The 15,288-nt window shown below is 45.8% G+C and overlaps 1 protein-coding gene across 1 annotated transcript in view; it reads left to right on the forward strand.

The window, feature by feature from the left end:
• ADAMTS19 (ADAM metallopeptidase with thrombospondin type 1 motif 19) overlaps positions 1-15,288 on the forward strand; it is a 205,051-nt gene that overhangs the window by 52,153 nt on the left and 137,610 nt on the right. Inside the window, exon 3 of the mRNA XM_069960685.1 lies at positions 981-1,146. Coding sequence (XP_069816786.1) covers positions 981-1,146 — 166 coding nt within the window. The remainder of the gene's footprint in view (positions 1-980; positions 1,147-15,288) is intronic.

Genomic DNA, 15,288 nt, shown 5'->3' on the forward strand with positions numbered 1-15,288 from the left:
GCCACTTTCTTCCAGAGACAGCCCCACTCTTGCCTCCAGCTTGGGTGTAGGTTTTGTAACTCATTTTCATTGAAGTGAATGGAGCTTAACTGCAAACGGCACCTGATCTGGAGACAAGGGTCATGCTGTCTCTGGAAGAAAGTGGCCATTTATTTGTAGCACTGGAGAACCCCTTTAAAGAGGATAGGGGACAATTAAACGATCGCAGGGGTCCGACCTTCGTAACACCCCCCCATCTCTGCGTCGGGCCCCGGCTTCTATGTTATGAATAGAGCGGCGGGTTCGGCACGTGACCCTCTATTCATTCCCATGGAGCCACTGGAAAGTCCTGTACTCAGCTCTCTCCAACACCTCCATAGGAATGAATAGAGGGTCATGTGCTGTACCCGCCGCTCTATTCATAACACAGAAGCCGGGGGGCGATACGGGGATGGGCAGGGGGTACAAAGGTCGGACCCCCCACAATCTCTGACTTCTTCCCTATCCTGTGCATATCCTGTGTATAGGGGACAAGTTTATTTTCCCTGGACGACCTCTTTAAAGCCTGAGCAGAAGACAAGCGCCTCTCTCCCCAGACAATCTATTAGACGTTACTGATGCAGAATGATATCAACCACATTTATGATGACGGATATAAGAGGACGTGCACAAGTATAGGAGGAGGAGGGCCGGCTATCAGAATTATATTCAATAAATGATAATGTTCTCATTGGCTGATTCTCATTGGCTCATTCTTATTGGCTGACTCTCATTGGCTCATTCTCATTGGCTCATTCTTATTGACTCACTCTCATTGGCTCATTCTTATTGGCTCTTTCTTATTGGCTCATTCTTATTGGCTCACTCTCATTGGCTCATTCTCATTGGCTCATTTGTGCTGAAAATTTTCCTAATTTTCCATCTACACGAGCTGACGTGCATTCACTAGATAGATGTGCAAGTTCTATTCAAGCAGTATGATGTATTTCTGTATTCGCTAGATGGGTTTCATCCAAATGAATGAGGATTTCATCTACATTGAGCCTGTGAATGGGACTATTGGGGAGACAAGCAACGCCCATAGAGTGTACAGAACAAAAAGAACGACCGATGATAAAACTGCAGGGAACCAAAGCAGCGGTCACCAGTCCTACTGTGGAGTTATAGGTAAGTTCTCCTTTTATTCTTTGCTTCATTCTATATTTATTAATATAGGGGTCAAAGGATGGGAGACAATGGGGGGGGAACATTTATGAAGAGCGGTGGACTTGTAGGCCAGTCTTACATTAGGCCCCGCCCCCGAGTAGCCCGCCATATTCACCAAGAGGTGACACTGGCCTGAGCCGCTCATCAGGCAAGCAGGGGATATTAGAAATATGTTGATAAGATGAATGATTTTTCATGGCGATTAAGTAAAAGTATTAAGTATAGCAGCGGCTCAAAGTAATTCACAGCGGACGGGAGGTGGGAAACAGTCAACATGATCAGTAATGGTCTGGGCTGGTCCAGGGAGTGGTGAGATGGGACAGGCGCTTCTAGGGAGTGGTGAGGTGGGACAGGCGCTTTTAGGGAGTGGTGAGATGGGACAGGCGCTTCTAGGGAGTGGTGAGATGGGACAGGCGCTTCTAGGGAGTGGTGAGGTGGGACAGGCGCTTCTAGGGAGTGGTGAGGTGGGACAGGCGCTTCTAGGGAGTGGTGAGGTGGGACAGGCGCTTCTAGGGAGTGGTGAGGTGGGACAGGCGCTTCTAGGGAGTGGTGAGGTGGGACAGGCGCTTCTAGGGAGTGGTGAGGTGGGACAGGCGCTTCTAGGGAGTGGTGAGGTGGGACAGGCGCTTTTAGGGAGTGGTGAGGTGGGACGTGCGCTTCTAGGGAGTGGTGAGGTGGGACAGGCGCTTCTAGGGAGTGGTGAGGTGGGACAGGCGCTTTTAGGGAGTGGTGAGGTGGGACAGGCGCTTCTAGGGAGTGGTAAGGTGGGACAGGCGCTTCTAGGGAGTGGTGAGGTGGGACGTGCGCTTTTAGGGAGTGGTGAGGTGGGACAGGCGCTTCCAGGGAGTGGTGAGGTGGGACAGGCGCTTCCAGGGAGTGGTGAGCCGGCTCCATCTTTTACACTGATAACACTGGTCAACAGCCAAAAAGGTTCCGACATGAAAACAGTTGAACTTGGGGCTGAGATCGAAAATGATGTTCAAATTTTTAAATTGTCTGTAATTTTCAAGATATAGACGTCCTTTCTATACTTCTCACAGCCTGTGATACAATTCTAATAAAAGTTTGCATCATCAGTATTGCATCATCAACTGGTATATTGCATCATCTTAGAATGACCAATAGTTATGGTATAAGGCTAGGTTCACACTGCTTCTGCTATCTGTGTTTTTCATCCGTTTTTTGCAAAAAACGCATGAAAAAACTTGAAGCATTTGTGTGCATCTGTTTTGATCTGCTTTTCCATCGACTTTCATTATAAAAAAAAGGATCCGTTTTTTTTTAATGGACACAAAAGTAGTGTCAACACTACTTTTGTATCCGTTAAAAAAAACGGATCCGTTTCGATCCATTTTTTTTTTTTCAAAACTGATGCACACAAATGCATAGTTTTTTTGCAAAAAATTTATGAAAAAAATGTATCCGAAAAAAACGCTGTGTGAACCTATCCTAAGGTATCGGGGTAAATGGAAGCCATCAATGCTTGCAGATTACTGTTGGACAGTTATCAGAGACAATCCCATGTATGAATACAAAAGACAGGTGTAAATGCGCTGAGTAGCCATTGAATAGGGAGCGACATCCCAGAATTCAATAAACAGAATTAGGCTATGTTCACAAAGAACTACGGCTGTAGTTTTGAGGGGTGGAACATAACCTTATTTTCAATGGGATCTGTGCGGCGCCGGAAAGAACTGACATGTGAGTTTTCTGCGGCCGGAATTCAGTGAATTTCGGCCGCAGAAAGACCTTTCAGTTCACACAGTGAAGCAAGCGGCTCCGGACGCTCGCTTCACTGTGGGCTATGGGAAGCTCTGATATGGGCGCCCGCTGATGCACCCGTATCAGAGCTCCGCGGCTGGAAAGATCATCTGGCCGGTACTTAAGATTACCCAACCGGGGTCACGGAACGGCCGGTCTCGCACGCCGTGTGAACATAGCCTTAATTTGTAAAAATTCTTGGATCTGCCTGTAAATTGTAGTTGATTTCAGATAGAACTAAGTTTCCTATGAATATATTTCAGGAGTTTATGAACAGTAACCGAGCTTCCTTATGATGCAGAGGTAATAAATCTGTCGGCTATTATACTGTATCCTATACAATTCACAGAACAGGAACATGAGAACTCTCCCAGATCATAGAAACTAGAGACAATTCACAAAACAGGAACATGAGAAATCTCCCAGATCATAGAAACTAGAGACAATTCACAAAACAGGAACATGAGAACTCTCCGATATCATAGAAACTAGAGACAATTCACATTTTTCTTTGTGAAATTTGAATTCAGCACAGAAAAATCATTAAGAAATGGAGAATTTTATTTCTGAACCAAACAACTTTTGAAAATTTGTTGACCAGTGTTATCAATCAATAGAGAGGTGACGGGGTCTTCACTGGAGACACCAATACTGGGAACGTTAGGGTGCCCATACTGTTCTGTCCCCACATGCGGCGAGTGAAGGTTTATCTGACTAGTGGGCCTGACTGGAGAATTCCTACCTTGTATTCCAGCATATGAGGCAGACAGGAACCAGAATAAGCGTCAGGTAGAGTAGGAAATTGAGCAGAACGTAGTTTAATAACGTCACATACAGCTTAGTCACGGATGCAGTATAGTAGTTATATTGTGCTGTTGCTGCTTTCCTAGAAGATACCTTGCTGACACTTGTAATTTCTGGTCAGAAGATTATGACTCTGATAAGCCCAAGCAAGCACTACTTCTCCAGTCAGAAGCAGGATGAAGAATGCCTGCTACAGGAAGTGACGTGGAGACTGGGCTATAAGACACACCCACTGAGGGACGAACCAAAAAATGCGAAAATGGAGGGGAGTCTAAACTCTTGGCCAGCAGATGGCAGCACAACAAGAATACATGTAATGAATACAACAAGGAATGAATGTAAACAATGCAGTTATAAAAACATCTGAATAACATACAGATAAGTGAGGAGAACAGCACACTCCCCGTCTGAAATTCCCTTAGGGGGATTTCACTATAAACTAATTTCTATGAAATATAGTGCAGAACCTGAAACAAAACATGTTAATATGCAATATAAACAGTGAGATAATCCTGTTTCATAACTGAGGGATAAAGTTCTTTAAAGGAAAGTTCAGTCCTGTTCATCCGCCAGGAACATCCTCAACAGGCAATATCAGGATCAGTTCGTTGATAGGCCTTGCAAACGTTTGGTCTCACCCTTCCTGGAGATCTTCAACTCCACCTTCCGGATCTTGCCATCCTTGCTGGGAAGAACTTTTGTAACTAGTCCCATAGGCCAGTCCATCCTTTCGGTTTGTTGTTCCTTCATCAATACGAGGTCTCCTTTTTTCAAGTTTGGTTTCTGGTATTGCCATTTTCTTCTTCCTTGAAGAATCACAAGATACTCCTTTCGCCATCTGTTCCAGAAGTAATCCGCTAAGTGTTGTACATGTTTCCACTGTTTTTGGTAGATGTTTCCATGAGTGTACTCTCTACTTGGCGTCAGTTGATTCCCAGTTTTCTGGGTGAGAAGAGTAGCTGGAGTCAGTATAGCTGGTGCTTCAGGATCCATTGATACTGGAACAAGGGGTCTTGAGTTGATGATGGCGGAAACCTCAGCGAGAAGAGTAACCAGAGTCTCATGTGTGAGTCTTGAAGAATTCACATCCATAAGCATAGAGTTCAAGATGCTGCGTGAGATCCCGATCATCCTTTCCCAGGCGCCTCCCATGTGGGAACTATGAGGAGGATTGAAAATCCAGGTGCAACCCTTCTCTGCCAGCTGATCTTGGATGGGCTTGGTGCCAATATTCAGTTCTTTCCCCTTGCTGGCAGTAAGTGAGGCTTTGACATAGCATCTTGGGATGTGGATCTGATCCAAAGCATACAAAGATTGCTTCCAGGCTTCCCACTTTTGCTCCTTATCAGAAGGAAGGGGGGCATCCCAATCCTTGATGGTTTCAGAAAGCTGTCTCAGTAGGGATTTACCTTGTATGGTAATGGGCGCCACAAATCCCAGTGGATCGTATAGGCTGTTCACAACTGACAGCACACCACGTTTAGTAAAGGGTTTGTCTGCACGACTTACTTGAAAGCCAAAGGAGTCGGCGGACAGATCCCACCTCAGGCCTAAGCTTCTTTGCACTGGTGGATCGTCTTGTCCCAGGTTTATGTCCTTGAATCCAGGAGCATGATCATCTGACTCGAAGGCTCTCATGACAGCCAGGCAGTTTGAAGCGATTTTGTGTAGCCGTAGTTTGGCTTGGTACAACATGTTTTGAGTCCTTTTAAGTAAATCAATTGCCTCTTCTTCAGTAGGTAATGATTTGAGTCCATCATCTACGTAGAAGTCTTTTTCTACAAAGTCTCTGGCATCCTTTCCATACTGGGACTCTCCCTCTTTGGCGGTTCTGCGAAGGCCATAAGTCGCTACAGCAGGTGAAGGGCTGTTCCCAAATACATGTACCCTCATGCGGTACTCCATCATCTCCTTGGTGGTGTCATTGTCCTTGTACCACAGAAATCTGAGGAAGTTCCTGTGGTCCTCTCTGACTATGAAGCAGTGGAACATCTGTTCAATATCAGCGGTGATGGCAACAGGCTCTTTTCTGAACCTCATCAAGACTCCGACAAGGTTATTTGTCAGATTGGGACCTGTGAGAAGGACGTCATTAAGAGACACACCTTGATGTTTGGCGCTTGAGTCAAATACAACCCTAATTTGATTAGGTTTTCTGGGATGGTATACTCCGAATGAAGGTAAGTACCAGCACTCCTCGTTCTTCTTCAAAGATGGAGCTGGTTCTGCATGGTTGTTCCGGAATATTCTTTCCATAAACGTGACAACGTGTTCTCTCATTTCAGGCTTGCTGTTTAGGGAACGCTGAAGAGAGTTAAATCTTTGCAAAGCTTGTTCCCGGTTGTTTGGGAGTCTTACCCTGGATGCTCTGAACGGTAGTGGAGAAACCCAGTGATTGGTTTCCTCCTTAGAGAATTCACTGTCCATAATCTTGACAAAGTCTCTGTCCTCTACTGACAATGCTACTTTATCGTCATCCTTCGTTGTGAGGAACACTGATCTCCCCAAGTTGTCAGCATAGGGGGAGGGAATGACGTCAGGCAGCTGTATGAGGTCTGGCGGTTTCTCTTTGACTTTATAGTGATGAGGGCACGGCTTGATGCAAGATGTGCGTCCGTCCCTGTGCACGTAAGTCTTAAAGGAGTCAATTCCTGATTGATCCAAGCATACATTCCCAATGATTACCCATCCCAAGTCCAGTCTCTGGGCGTATGGGGCATAGTCAGGACCGTTACACTGCTGACGCACTTTGTGTACCCTTAGATTGTCTCTGCCAAGCAGGAGTAGAATTTCAGCGTCCATATCCAAGGGTGGGATAACACTGGTCAGGTGCCTTAGGTGTGGTTGGTGAAATGCAGCTTCTGGGGTAGGAATCTCATCCCTGTGATCAGGTATTTGGTCACATTCAATCAGTGTAGGTAAGGGTATCTCTGTGTCTCCATTGATGGGAGAAGCGGTGAATCCCTGTGCTCTTCTGCCACAAGTCTCTATGCTGCCTGAGCAGGTGTTTAAGGTATAGGGTTTTGTGGGTCCCTCGATCCCAAAGGTTTCAAAGAATTTAGGTCCGGCTAGGGACCGGTTGCTCTGGTCATCAATGATTGCATACATTTTTAGAGCCTTTTTTGGTTGTCCTTCTGGGTAAACCTTGATCAGACATATTCTGGCACAACATTTGTCCCTTTGGCTCTCCCCACATACCTCCGAGCATGAACAGGAAACATCAGTGGTAGAGTTAGCACGATTCTGAGGCTCCCCGCCATGGCTTGTAGTGGGAATACTGGTAACTGCAGCCGATGAATCGCTGGTGGGTGGGGTTAGGTGCATAACCGTGACATGTCTGTCGCTGTGACACTCCTCACACTTAATGGCAGATTTACAGTCCTTAGCCATATGCTCCAATGAGGCGCAGCATCTGAAACATACTCCTAGCTCAGTGAGGATTTTCTTGCGTTCCTGTATGGGTTTGGACCTGAAGCCTCTGCATTTATTTAGTGAGTGAGGTTTTTTATGAATGGGACATTCACGATTAAAGGACTTGTCTCTTGATGAGTTAGTTTGGTGTTTACCCGTGGATGCTGCAGGTGGTGGCAGGTTAGTCTTTCTAACACTCGCACAGCTCTTAAAGTCTCTGTGTTTCTGTGTGACACCTTCATACCTTGATGATGCAGCTGGAATGTTGAGCTCCAGGAAGTCAAGACTGGGGTCATTCCTCATCTGGGCCTGTTCATCGATGAACCTGCAGAAGTGGATGAATGGTGGAAAGGTGACATCATGTGCTCTCTTATATCTTGAGACTGATGTTGCCCACTTCTCCTGCAAACTATATGGCAGCTTTGTGACGATTGGGTTTACTCCATGGGCGGTATCCAGATAGCATAGTCCAGATAGACGAGGATCTCTTTTAGCAAGTTCCAGTTCCATGAGCAGATCACTTAAGTCCTGAAGCTTGTGGACTTCCTTCAGATTAATCTTTGGGATGTTCTGCAGTCTCTTGAATAGGGCTTTCTCTATTGCTTCGGCACTGCCAAAGGTACGTTCAAGTCTCTGCCGGGCAGCGGCAAGACCTGCTTCAGCTTGTCCCACATAGACAGTCCTTAAGCTCTTGATGCGATTTGTAGAGCCAGGGCCCAGCCATTTGACCATGAGATCAAGCTCCTGCTCTGCGGTAAGGTTGAGGTTGGCGATGGCAGCTTTGAAGGTTGCTTTCCAGGCTCTGTAGCTCTCTGCGTGGTCGTCAAATTTGGAGAGACTGGTGTTGATCAGCTCCCTGCTAACCATGTACCTTGCGAACTCAGATATATCTGTTTTCTCACTTCTTGTTGCCGTGTCAACTCGTTGTACCCCTTGGGCGTATGGGTTGGTTGGCGTGAAAGGGTGAGATGTTCCAGGGTAGAATGATGTCGCTGCAGGGTTGAGCTGTGGTTTAGCCTCTATAAGTTCTGACGACCGCTGCTTGTGCTGCGCGACTAGGCCAGAAAACACTCGGTAACCATCTTCCTGTGATAGTTGTCCTTGAGAAGGCACATCTGGGTGACGATCATCAGTTCGTGCGGGTGCTATAGGTGGCACCGTAGCTGCAGGTAGAGCTGACTTGGAGATTTCAGTGTTGTCAGCTTGAATGGTGCTAGAAATAGGGGGGGCCGCAGGTAACTGATTCAGCACATAGTCATTGGTGCGATCAACAGGATTGTCTGTTTCTTGTGGCAAGCAAACTGGACCGAGACTTTGGCTCATTGCTTGCTCAAGTACTTTTACTTTGGCCAATGCAATTTCCTCTTCCATCTCTGTTTGAAGAATCTTTATCTGAGCCTCTGCCATTACTTCTTTTCCTCTGAAGGCACGTCTTATTTTGGATTGCTCTGCATCTATGCGGGCCTCTAGTATTCTGTCACTCAGGACTGAGCTTCTTGAGCACGAGGATCTGTATGACCGTGATGAACGTTTAGATGAATTTGATCTGTGCAATCTAGTCTCTTGTAGATGAGAGATACGGAGCTCCGCTTTATCTTTAGCATTCTGCACCATGGCGTCTCTTTCTATTTCTGATGATTCTGCCTTGATCAGCTCTGTTAAGGCTTCATCGATATTAGAGGCTTTTAAGAAGGTAATATACTTTGCAAACAGTCTCTTATATCTTTCATGCTCTGTATTCAGCCGTGCAACAGCATCTTGTTGACTCTCTGCGTCACCCTTGAAGGATTGAAAACTTGCCATGAGGGAGGTAACTCGTTCCCATCTCTCTTCCAGGTCATCACAGAGCTCATTTTTAGCAGTATGATAATTTTCAATTACTTTTAGTGTCGGTTTGAGAGAGCGTCTTGGTCGGACAACTTGGTCTGTTGGAAGTGTGAGTCCTGCTTCCTGCTGTTCCAAATCATCACTATCGACTTGTCCTTGCTGTGTTTTATCACTGGGGAGTTGCTCGGGATGCTTTTCGGCCATTTTGATTTAAAGTGTACTGTCTCTTTAAGAAAATTAACTTTGGAATTGGGGTCTGAAAATCGCAGCACAGCTTCTTTAGGACACCCCGATATGATTCCCAGCGTTATTTGAGTGATTTGTGGGGTTTTCAAGTCTGGGTGGTCAGACCAACGGGAGGTAGTATGCAGCAAGTCTCTTAGGAGGGGTATGGTCTGAGGGAGCTTCACACACAAACTGTGCTTCTACTGAGTGGTGAAAGGTTCATGTAAGATATGAGAAACAGCTTGGGATGCTTTGTGGAAGACTTCTATGCAGGTGTAGAATACAGCAGACACACACTGTGCTTGTCCTGAGGCCTGTCCAGACGTGCTGTCTCAGATTAGCTGACCATGTGCTTGTTGCTATGGAGACCTCTGACTGATCTGGGTTACAGGCAATTTCTAGCTGTGATTTTGGGCTTTTTAAGTGAATCTTCTGACTGTTCTGTCCCCACATGCGGCGAGTGAAGGTTTATCTGACTAGTGGGCCTGACTGGAGATTCCTACCTTGTATTCCAGCATATGAGGCAGACAGGAACCAGAATAAGCGTCAGGTAGAGTAGGAAATTGAGCAGAACGTAGTTTAATAACTTCACATACAGCTTAGTCACAGATGCGGTATAGTAGTTATATTGGGCTGTTGCTGCTTTCCTAGAAGATACCTTGCTGACACTTGTAATTTCTGGTCAGAAGATTATGACTCTGATAAGCCCAAGCAAGCACTACTTCTCCAGTCAGAAGCAGGATGAAGAATGCCTGCTACAGGAAGTGACGTGGAGACTGGGCTATAAGACACACCCACTGAGGGACGAACCAAAAAATGCGAAAATGGAGGGGAGTCTAAACTCTTGGCCAGCAGATGGCAGCACAACAAGAATACATGTAATGAATACAACAAGGAATGAATGTAAACAATGCAGTTATAAAACATCTGAATAACATACAGATAAGTGAGGAGAACAGCACACATACAGAACATATATATATATATATATATATACTGGCCAGATCTGATAATGTGTGTGGGGGGGGGGGGGGGGGGGGGGGGGGGGGGGGGTAGAAGGATCCGGCGTCTTGGGTTCAAATGTGAATGTGAAATAGTTTGCACTATAAGCGGCTGCCAGAGCCGTCTGCAGTTATTTAGGGCTGGCGGCTGCTGTCACTCTGGGCAGCTTTACCATAAAAGTAGCACATATATAACAAGCAAGAGGGGAGGTTAAAGGTCGGAATGCGTCAACCTCACAAGTCAGGTCGAAACATAAAGCAAATACTAAGCTGTAAGTGAAGGAGCCGCAGGTGAGTGACCCGGATTCATGTCTGAGGCCTTTGTGTTCTTGCTCTTTGTGTAGGGACGTGAGATGAGACTATAGACGTAGCAGATACCTGGAGCCTGGATTATAATGCACTGACAGCGTAGTGGGATACAGGGAAGAATGTGTTGTTACAAGGTAGAATGAAGATGCGGCACTCACCATAAATCTTCACAAAATAAACCCTGGTGCTCAGCAGGTTACAACATAGATGCTGGTGTGCTCCACTAAAGTGACGACCATTTCACATGTGTGTGCACAACAACGGCCAAGTGGTCCGTCATCACGTCCATACGTACTATAGAAATACACTTCAGTACAGACATTGTAACAAAACTGCATACATATAACAACATTTAAAGTGACAGTACACCAATAAATAAAACAACTCGAGAGCATAATATACTTATTACAGTGCATCACAAAAAGACACTAAGGTTGTTACGGATGTGCGGGCCGAGTGGGCAGAGCGCATCTGTTTGGATATTCCAGCGCGCTTCTCTCTGAAGCAAAAGACACACATCGGGGTAATTCAACCAGTTCTTGCCCTGCAGAACGCAGTACATTGGAGTCGCTGTTATGGACACTAGTAATGACCCTCCACCTGTTATTATAGATCTACAATAGTCTCTACACATCCTACAGGTTTAGGGGCGTAAGACTTTATGGTGAGTGCCGCATCTTCATCATACCGTGCAACAAGATTGGGAGATTGTCTATATGAGGCAGAGCACCATCTTGGTTACCCGATGCTGTCCGGCCGGGAGCCCTATAACCGCCTGCTTGATAAACTGGTAATAACACGCTGTACACAGGTTTGGACGGACCCCAGCGTGCTCGGGATATGCTCATCTCTATTCTGTGGGAAACTATTGCTGTCCTACAATTTTGCTGGGGTACAATGCATTTAAGGACTTGGTTATAGTTTGGGGTGTTGACTCCTGTGTGTATTCTGGGTGTATTATGTGCATATTCTGGGTGTATTCTGGGTGTATTCTGGGTGTATTCTGTGCGTATTCTGGGTGTATTCTGGGTGTATTCTGGGTGTATTCTGTGCGTATTCTGTGCATATTCTGGGTGTATTCGTATTCTGTGCGTATTCTGGGTGTATTTTGTGCGTATTCTGGGTTTATTCTGTGCGTATTCTGTGCGTATTCTGTGCGTATTCTGGGTGTATTCGTATTCTGGGTGTATTCTGTGCGTATTCTGGGTGTATTCTGGGTGTATTCGTATTCTGGGTGTATTCTGTGCGTATTCTGGGTGTATTCTGTGCGTATTCTGGGTGTATTCTGGGTGCAGGGCCGGCGTTAGGGGGGGGGGGGGGGCAAGCAGGGCAAATGCCCAGGGCCCCCATCCCCCAGGGGCCCCCTACCGCAGTTCCAGTGGAGAGGAGAGCACAGACAGCGTCCTCCAGCGTCTGGCAGTGATCCCCGGCTGCTGCTATCAGGGGTCACACAGAGGCTGCAGGACGCTGGGCTCGGTGTCTGCTCCCCCTCCCCCTCCCTCCAGCTCCTCTCACTGCACATGACTTCCTGCTCTGGTGTGGAGCTGTCGGGACGATGGAGGAGAGGGCTGCTGGGTGAGGATGACAGCCTGCTGCAAGGAACATGAGGGAGATGCACCACTACACCCAGCATGCTAGAGGGAGTAAGTATACTGTATATGTAGTGTGTAATGTGTATGAATGTAGGTGTATAATGCATGAATGTAGTGTGTGTTACATGTCCTGTGTATAGTGTGTGGACTGGGTGGTTTGTATCTGTATAATGTGTTTTCATGGGTGTGTGAGTGTGTGTATATATATATAATGGTGTGTGTGTGTGTGTGTGTATATATATATATAATGGTGTGTGTGTGTCCTATGTAATTGCTGCCGGTGACCACTGAGGCCGCTGATTGGCTGCAGCTCCTATGTGTATAAGGCAATACAGTGTATTTTATTGAGAAAAAAATAAGGTGGTATTCAGTCCTTAGGTGGTGGTCACTGTATGGCGGTAATATTGGTCTGTATATAGTGTCATTATGCAGTGGTCACGGTATGGCGGTAATATTGGTCTGTATATAGTGTCATTATGCAGTGGTCACGGTATGGCGGTAATATTGATCTGTATATAGTGTCATTATGCAGTGGTCACTCTTTGGCATTAATATTGGTCTGTATATAGCGTATATAGAGTCATTACTGCCATAGATTGACTGCCACATAATGACACTATATACAGACCAATATTACCGCCATACAGTGACCACCACATAATGACTCTATATACACACTATATACAGACCAATAGTATAGCCATAGAGTGATCGCCACATAATATTGGTCTGCATACAGAGTCATTATGCAGTGGTCAATCTATGGCGGTAATATTGGTCTGTATATAGTGTGTATATAGAGTCATTATGTGGTGGTCAGTCTATGACGGTAACATTGGTCTGTATATCGCCACATAATATTGGTCTGCATACAGTGTATATAGAGTCATTATACAGTGGTCAGTCTATGGCCGTAATATTGGTCTGTATATAATGTATATATAGTCATTACTGCCATAGATTGACTGCCACATAATGACTCTATATATACACTGTATACAGACCAATAGTACAGCCATAGTGACCGCCACATAATATTCGTATGTATACAGTGTATATAGAGTCATTCATTATACAGTGGTCAGTCTATAGCGGTAATATTGGTCTGTATATAGTGTATATAGAGTCATTATGGGGCGGTCACTTTATGGTGGTAATATTGGCCTATATATAGTGTGTTTTCTTCAATAACGGTATGGAGGTAAGATTTGGTTCTGATTATAGTGATTTTTTTATTTTATTTTTTTAAAGCAATTCATATAAATAGTTCTTGTGTTTACACCACTAGCTGCAGTCCTGGCATGTAGCGGCAGTCCCGGCATATAGCGGCAGTCCCGGCATGTAACCTTCTGAACTGAGTAAGGGCCCTAATACATGGAGCGAAAATTGTCCGAATGGGACTATATCGCTCTGTGAGGACACTGGGGAGCATGATCAGGTAGTATATATCACAGACAAGGCCTGAGGACACCGGGGAACATGATCAGGTAGTATATATCACAGACAAGGCCTGAGGACACCGGGGAACGTGATCAGGTAGTATATATCACAGACAAGGCCTGAGGACACCGGGGAACATGATCAGGTAGTATATATCACAGACAAGGCCTGAGGACACCGGGGAACATGATCAGGTAGTATATATCACAGACATGGCCTGAGGACACCGGGGAACATGATCAGGTAGTATATATCACAGACATGACCTGAGGACACTGGGGAACGTGATCAGGTAGTATATATCACAGACATGGCCTGAGGACACCGGGGAACGTGATCAGGTAGTATATATCACAGACATGGCCTGAGGACACTGGGGAACGTGATCAGGTAGTATATATCACAGACATGGCCTGAGGACACCGGGGAACGTGATCAGGTAGTATATATCACAGACAAGGCCTGAGGACACCGGGGAACGTGATCAGGTAGTATATATCACAGACAAGGCCTGAGGACACCGGGGAACGTGATCAGGTAGTATATATCACAGACATGGCCTGAGGACACCGGGGAACGTGATCAGGTAGTATATATCTTTATTGTTTACTATATACAGCAAGGATTGCACACACATCACTAATGATATACTGTATATATACACATAGGGGGAGATTTATCAAACATAGTGTAAAGTGAAACTGGCACAGTTGCCCCTAGCAACCAATCAGATTCCACCTTTCATCACTCAGATTCTAAGTAGGTGGAATCTGATTGGTTGCTAGGGGCAACTGAGCCAATTCTTCTTTACACCAGTTTGATAAATCTCCTCCATAGCTTTTGCTGTAGTAGGCTCTCTAAGCGAGCTCCATTCTACCAGATTGGCGCTCACTTCTGCGGAATATCAGGCCGTGTAATACGGCCTTAAAAGTGGCCGTACACTTCCAATAACTGCTGGCTGAACAATCCTTCAGCTGACAATTATCTCTCCCATCCGGTCCCATCCTCCCCATACACAGAAATTTAGCACATCTGAGTGTTCCTGTGTTCTCTATGAGAGGGGAAAGCCATAGCCATACAGATCTGATGGCGGCTTATCTCTCTGAGAACAAAGAGGTTGGGCGTTGATTTTCCATCAAGCCCGACCCCCTATGTCCACTGATATCATCTGTCAGAGGACTGTCCAGAGAGCCCCATACACCTTACGCTGATGGCCAAACCCACCAGGAGCAACAGGTACCAGCAACAAAAGAGTAACATGTATGGGGACCTTAAATTGTTGCTAAAATATTTCAGCATTTGGGGCCCCACCTTCAACTTTGCCCAGGGCCCCTATCTAGTTTAAAACCGGCCCTGTCTGGGTGTATTCTGTGCGTATTCTGTGTGTATTCTGTGTGTATTCTGTGCGTATTCTGTGCGTATTCTGTGCGTATTCTGTGCGTATTCTGTGCGTATTCTGGGTGTATTCTGGGTGTATTCTGTGCGTATTCTGTGTGTATTCTGGGTGTATTCTGGGTGTATTCTGGGTGTATTCTGGGTGTATTCTGGGTGTATTCTGGGTGTATTCTGTGCGTATTCTGGGTGTATTCTGGGTGTATTCTGTGTGTATTCTGTGTGTATTCTGGGTGTATTCTGTGTGTATTCTGTGTGTATTCTGTGCGTATTCTGTGCGTATTCTGGGTGTATTCTGGGTGTATTCTGGGTGTATTCTGTGCGTATTCTGGGTGTATTCT

The sequence above is a fragment of the Dendropsophus ebraccatus genome, chromosome 3 (assembly GCF_027789765.1).
Source record: "Dendropsophus ebraccatus isolate aDenEbr1 chromosome 3, aDenEbr1.pat, whole genome shotgun sequence".
In the NCBI taxonomy this organism is placed as follows: domain Eukaryota; kingdom Metazoa; phylum Chordata; class Amphibia; order Anura; family Hylidae; genus Dendropsophus; species Dendropsophus ebraccatus.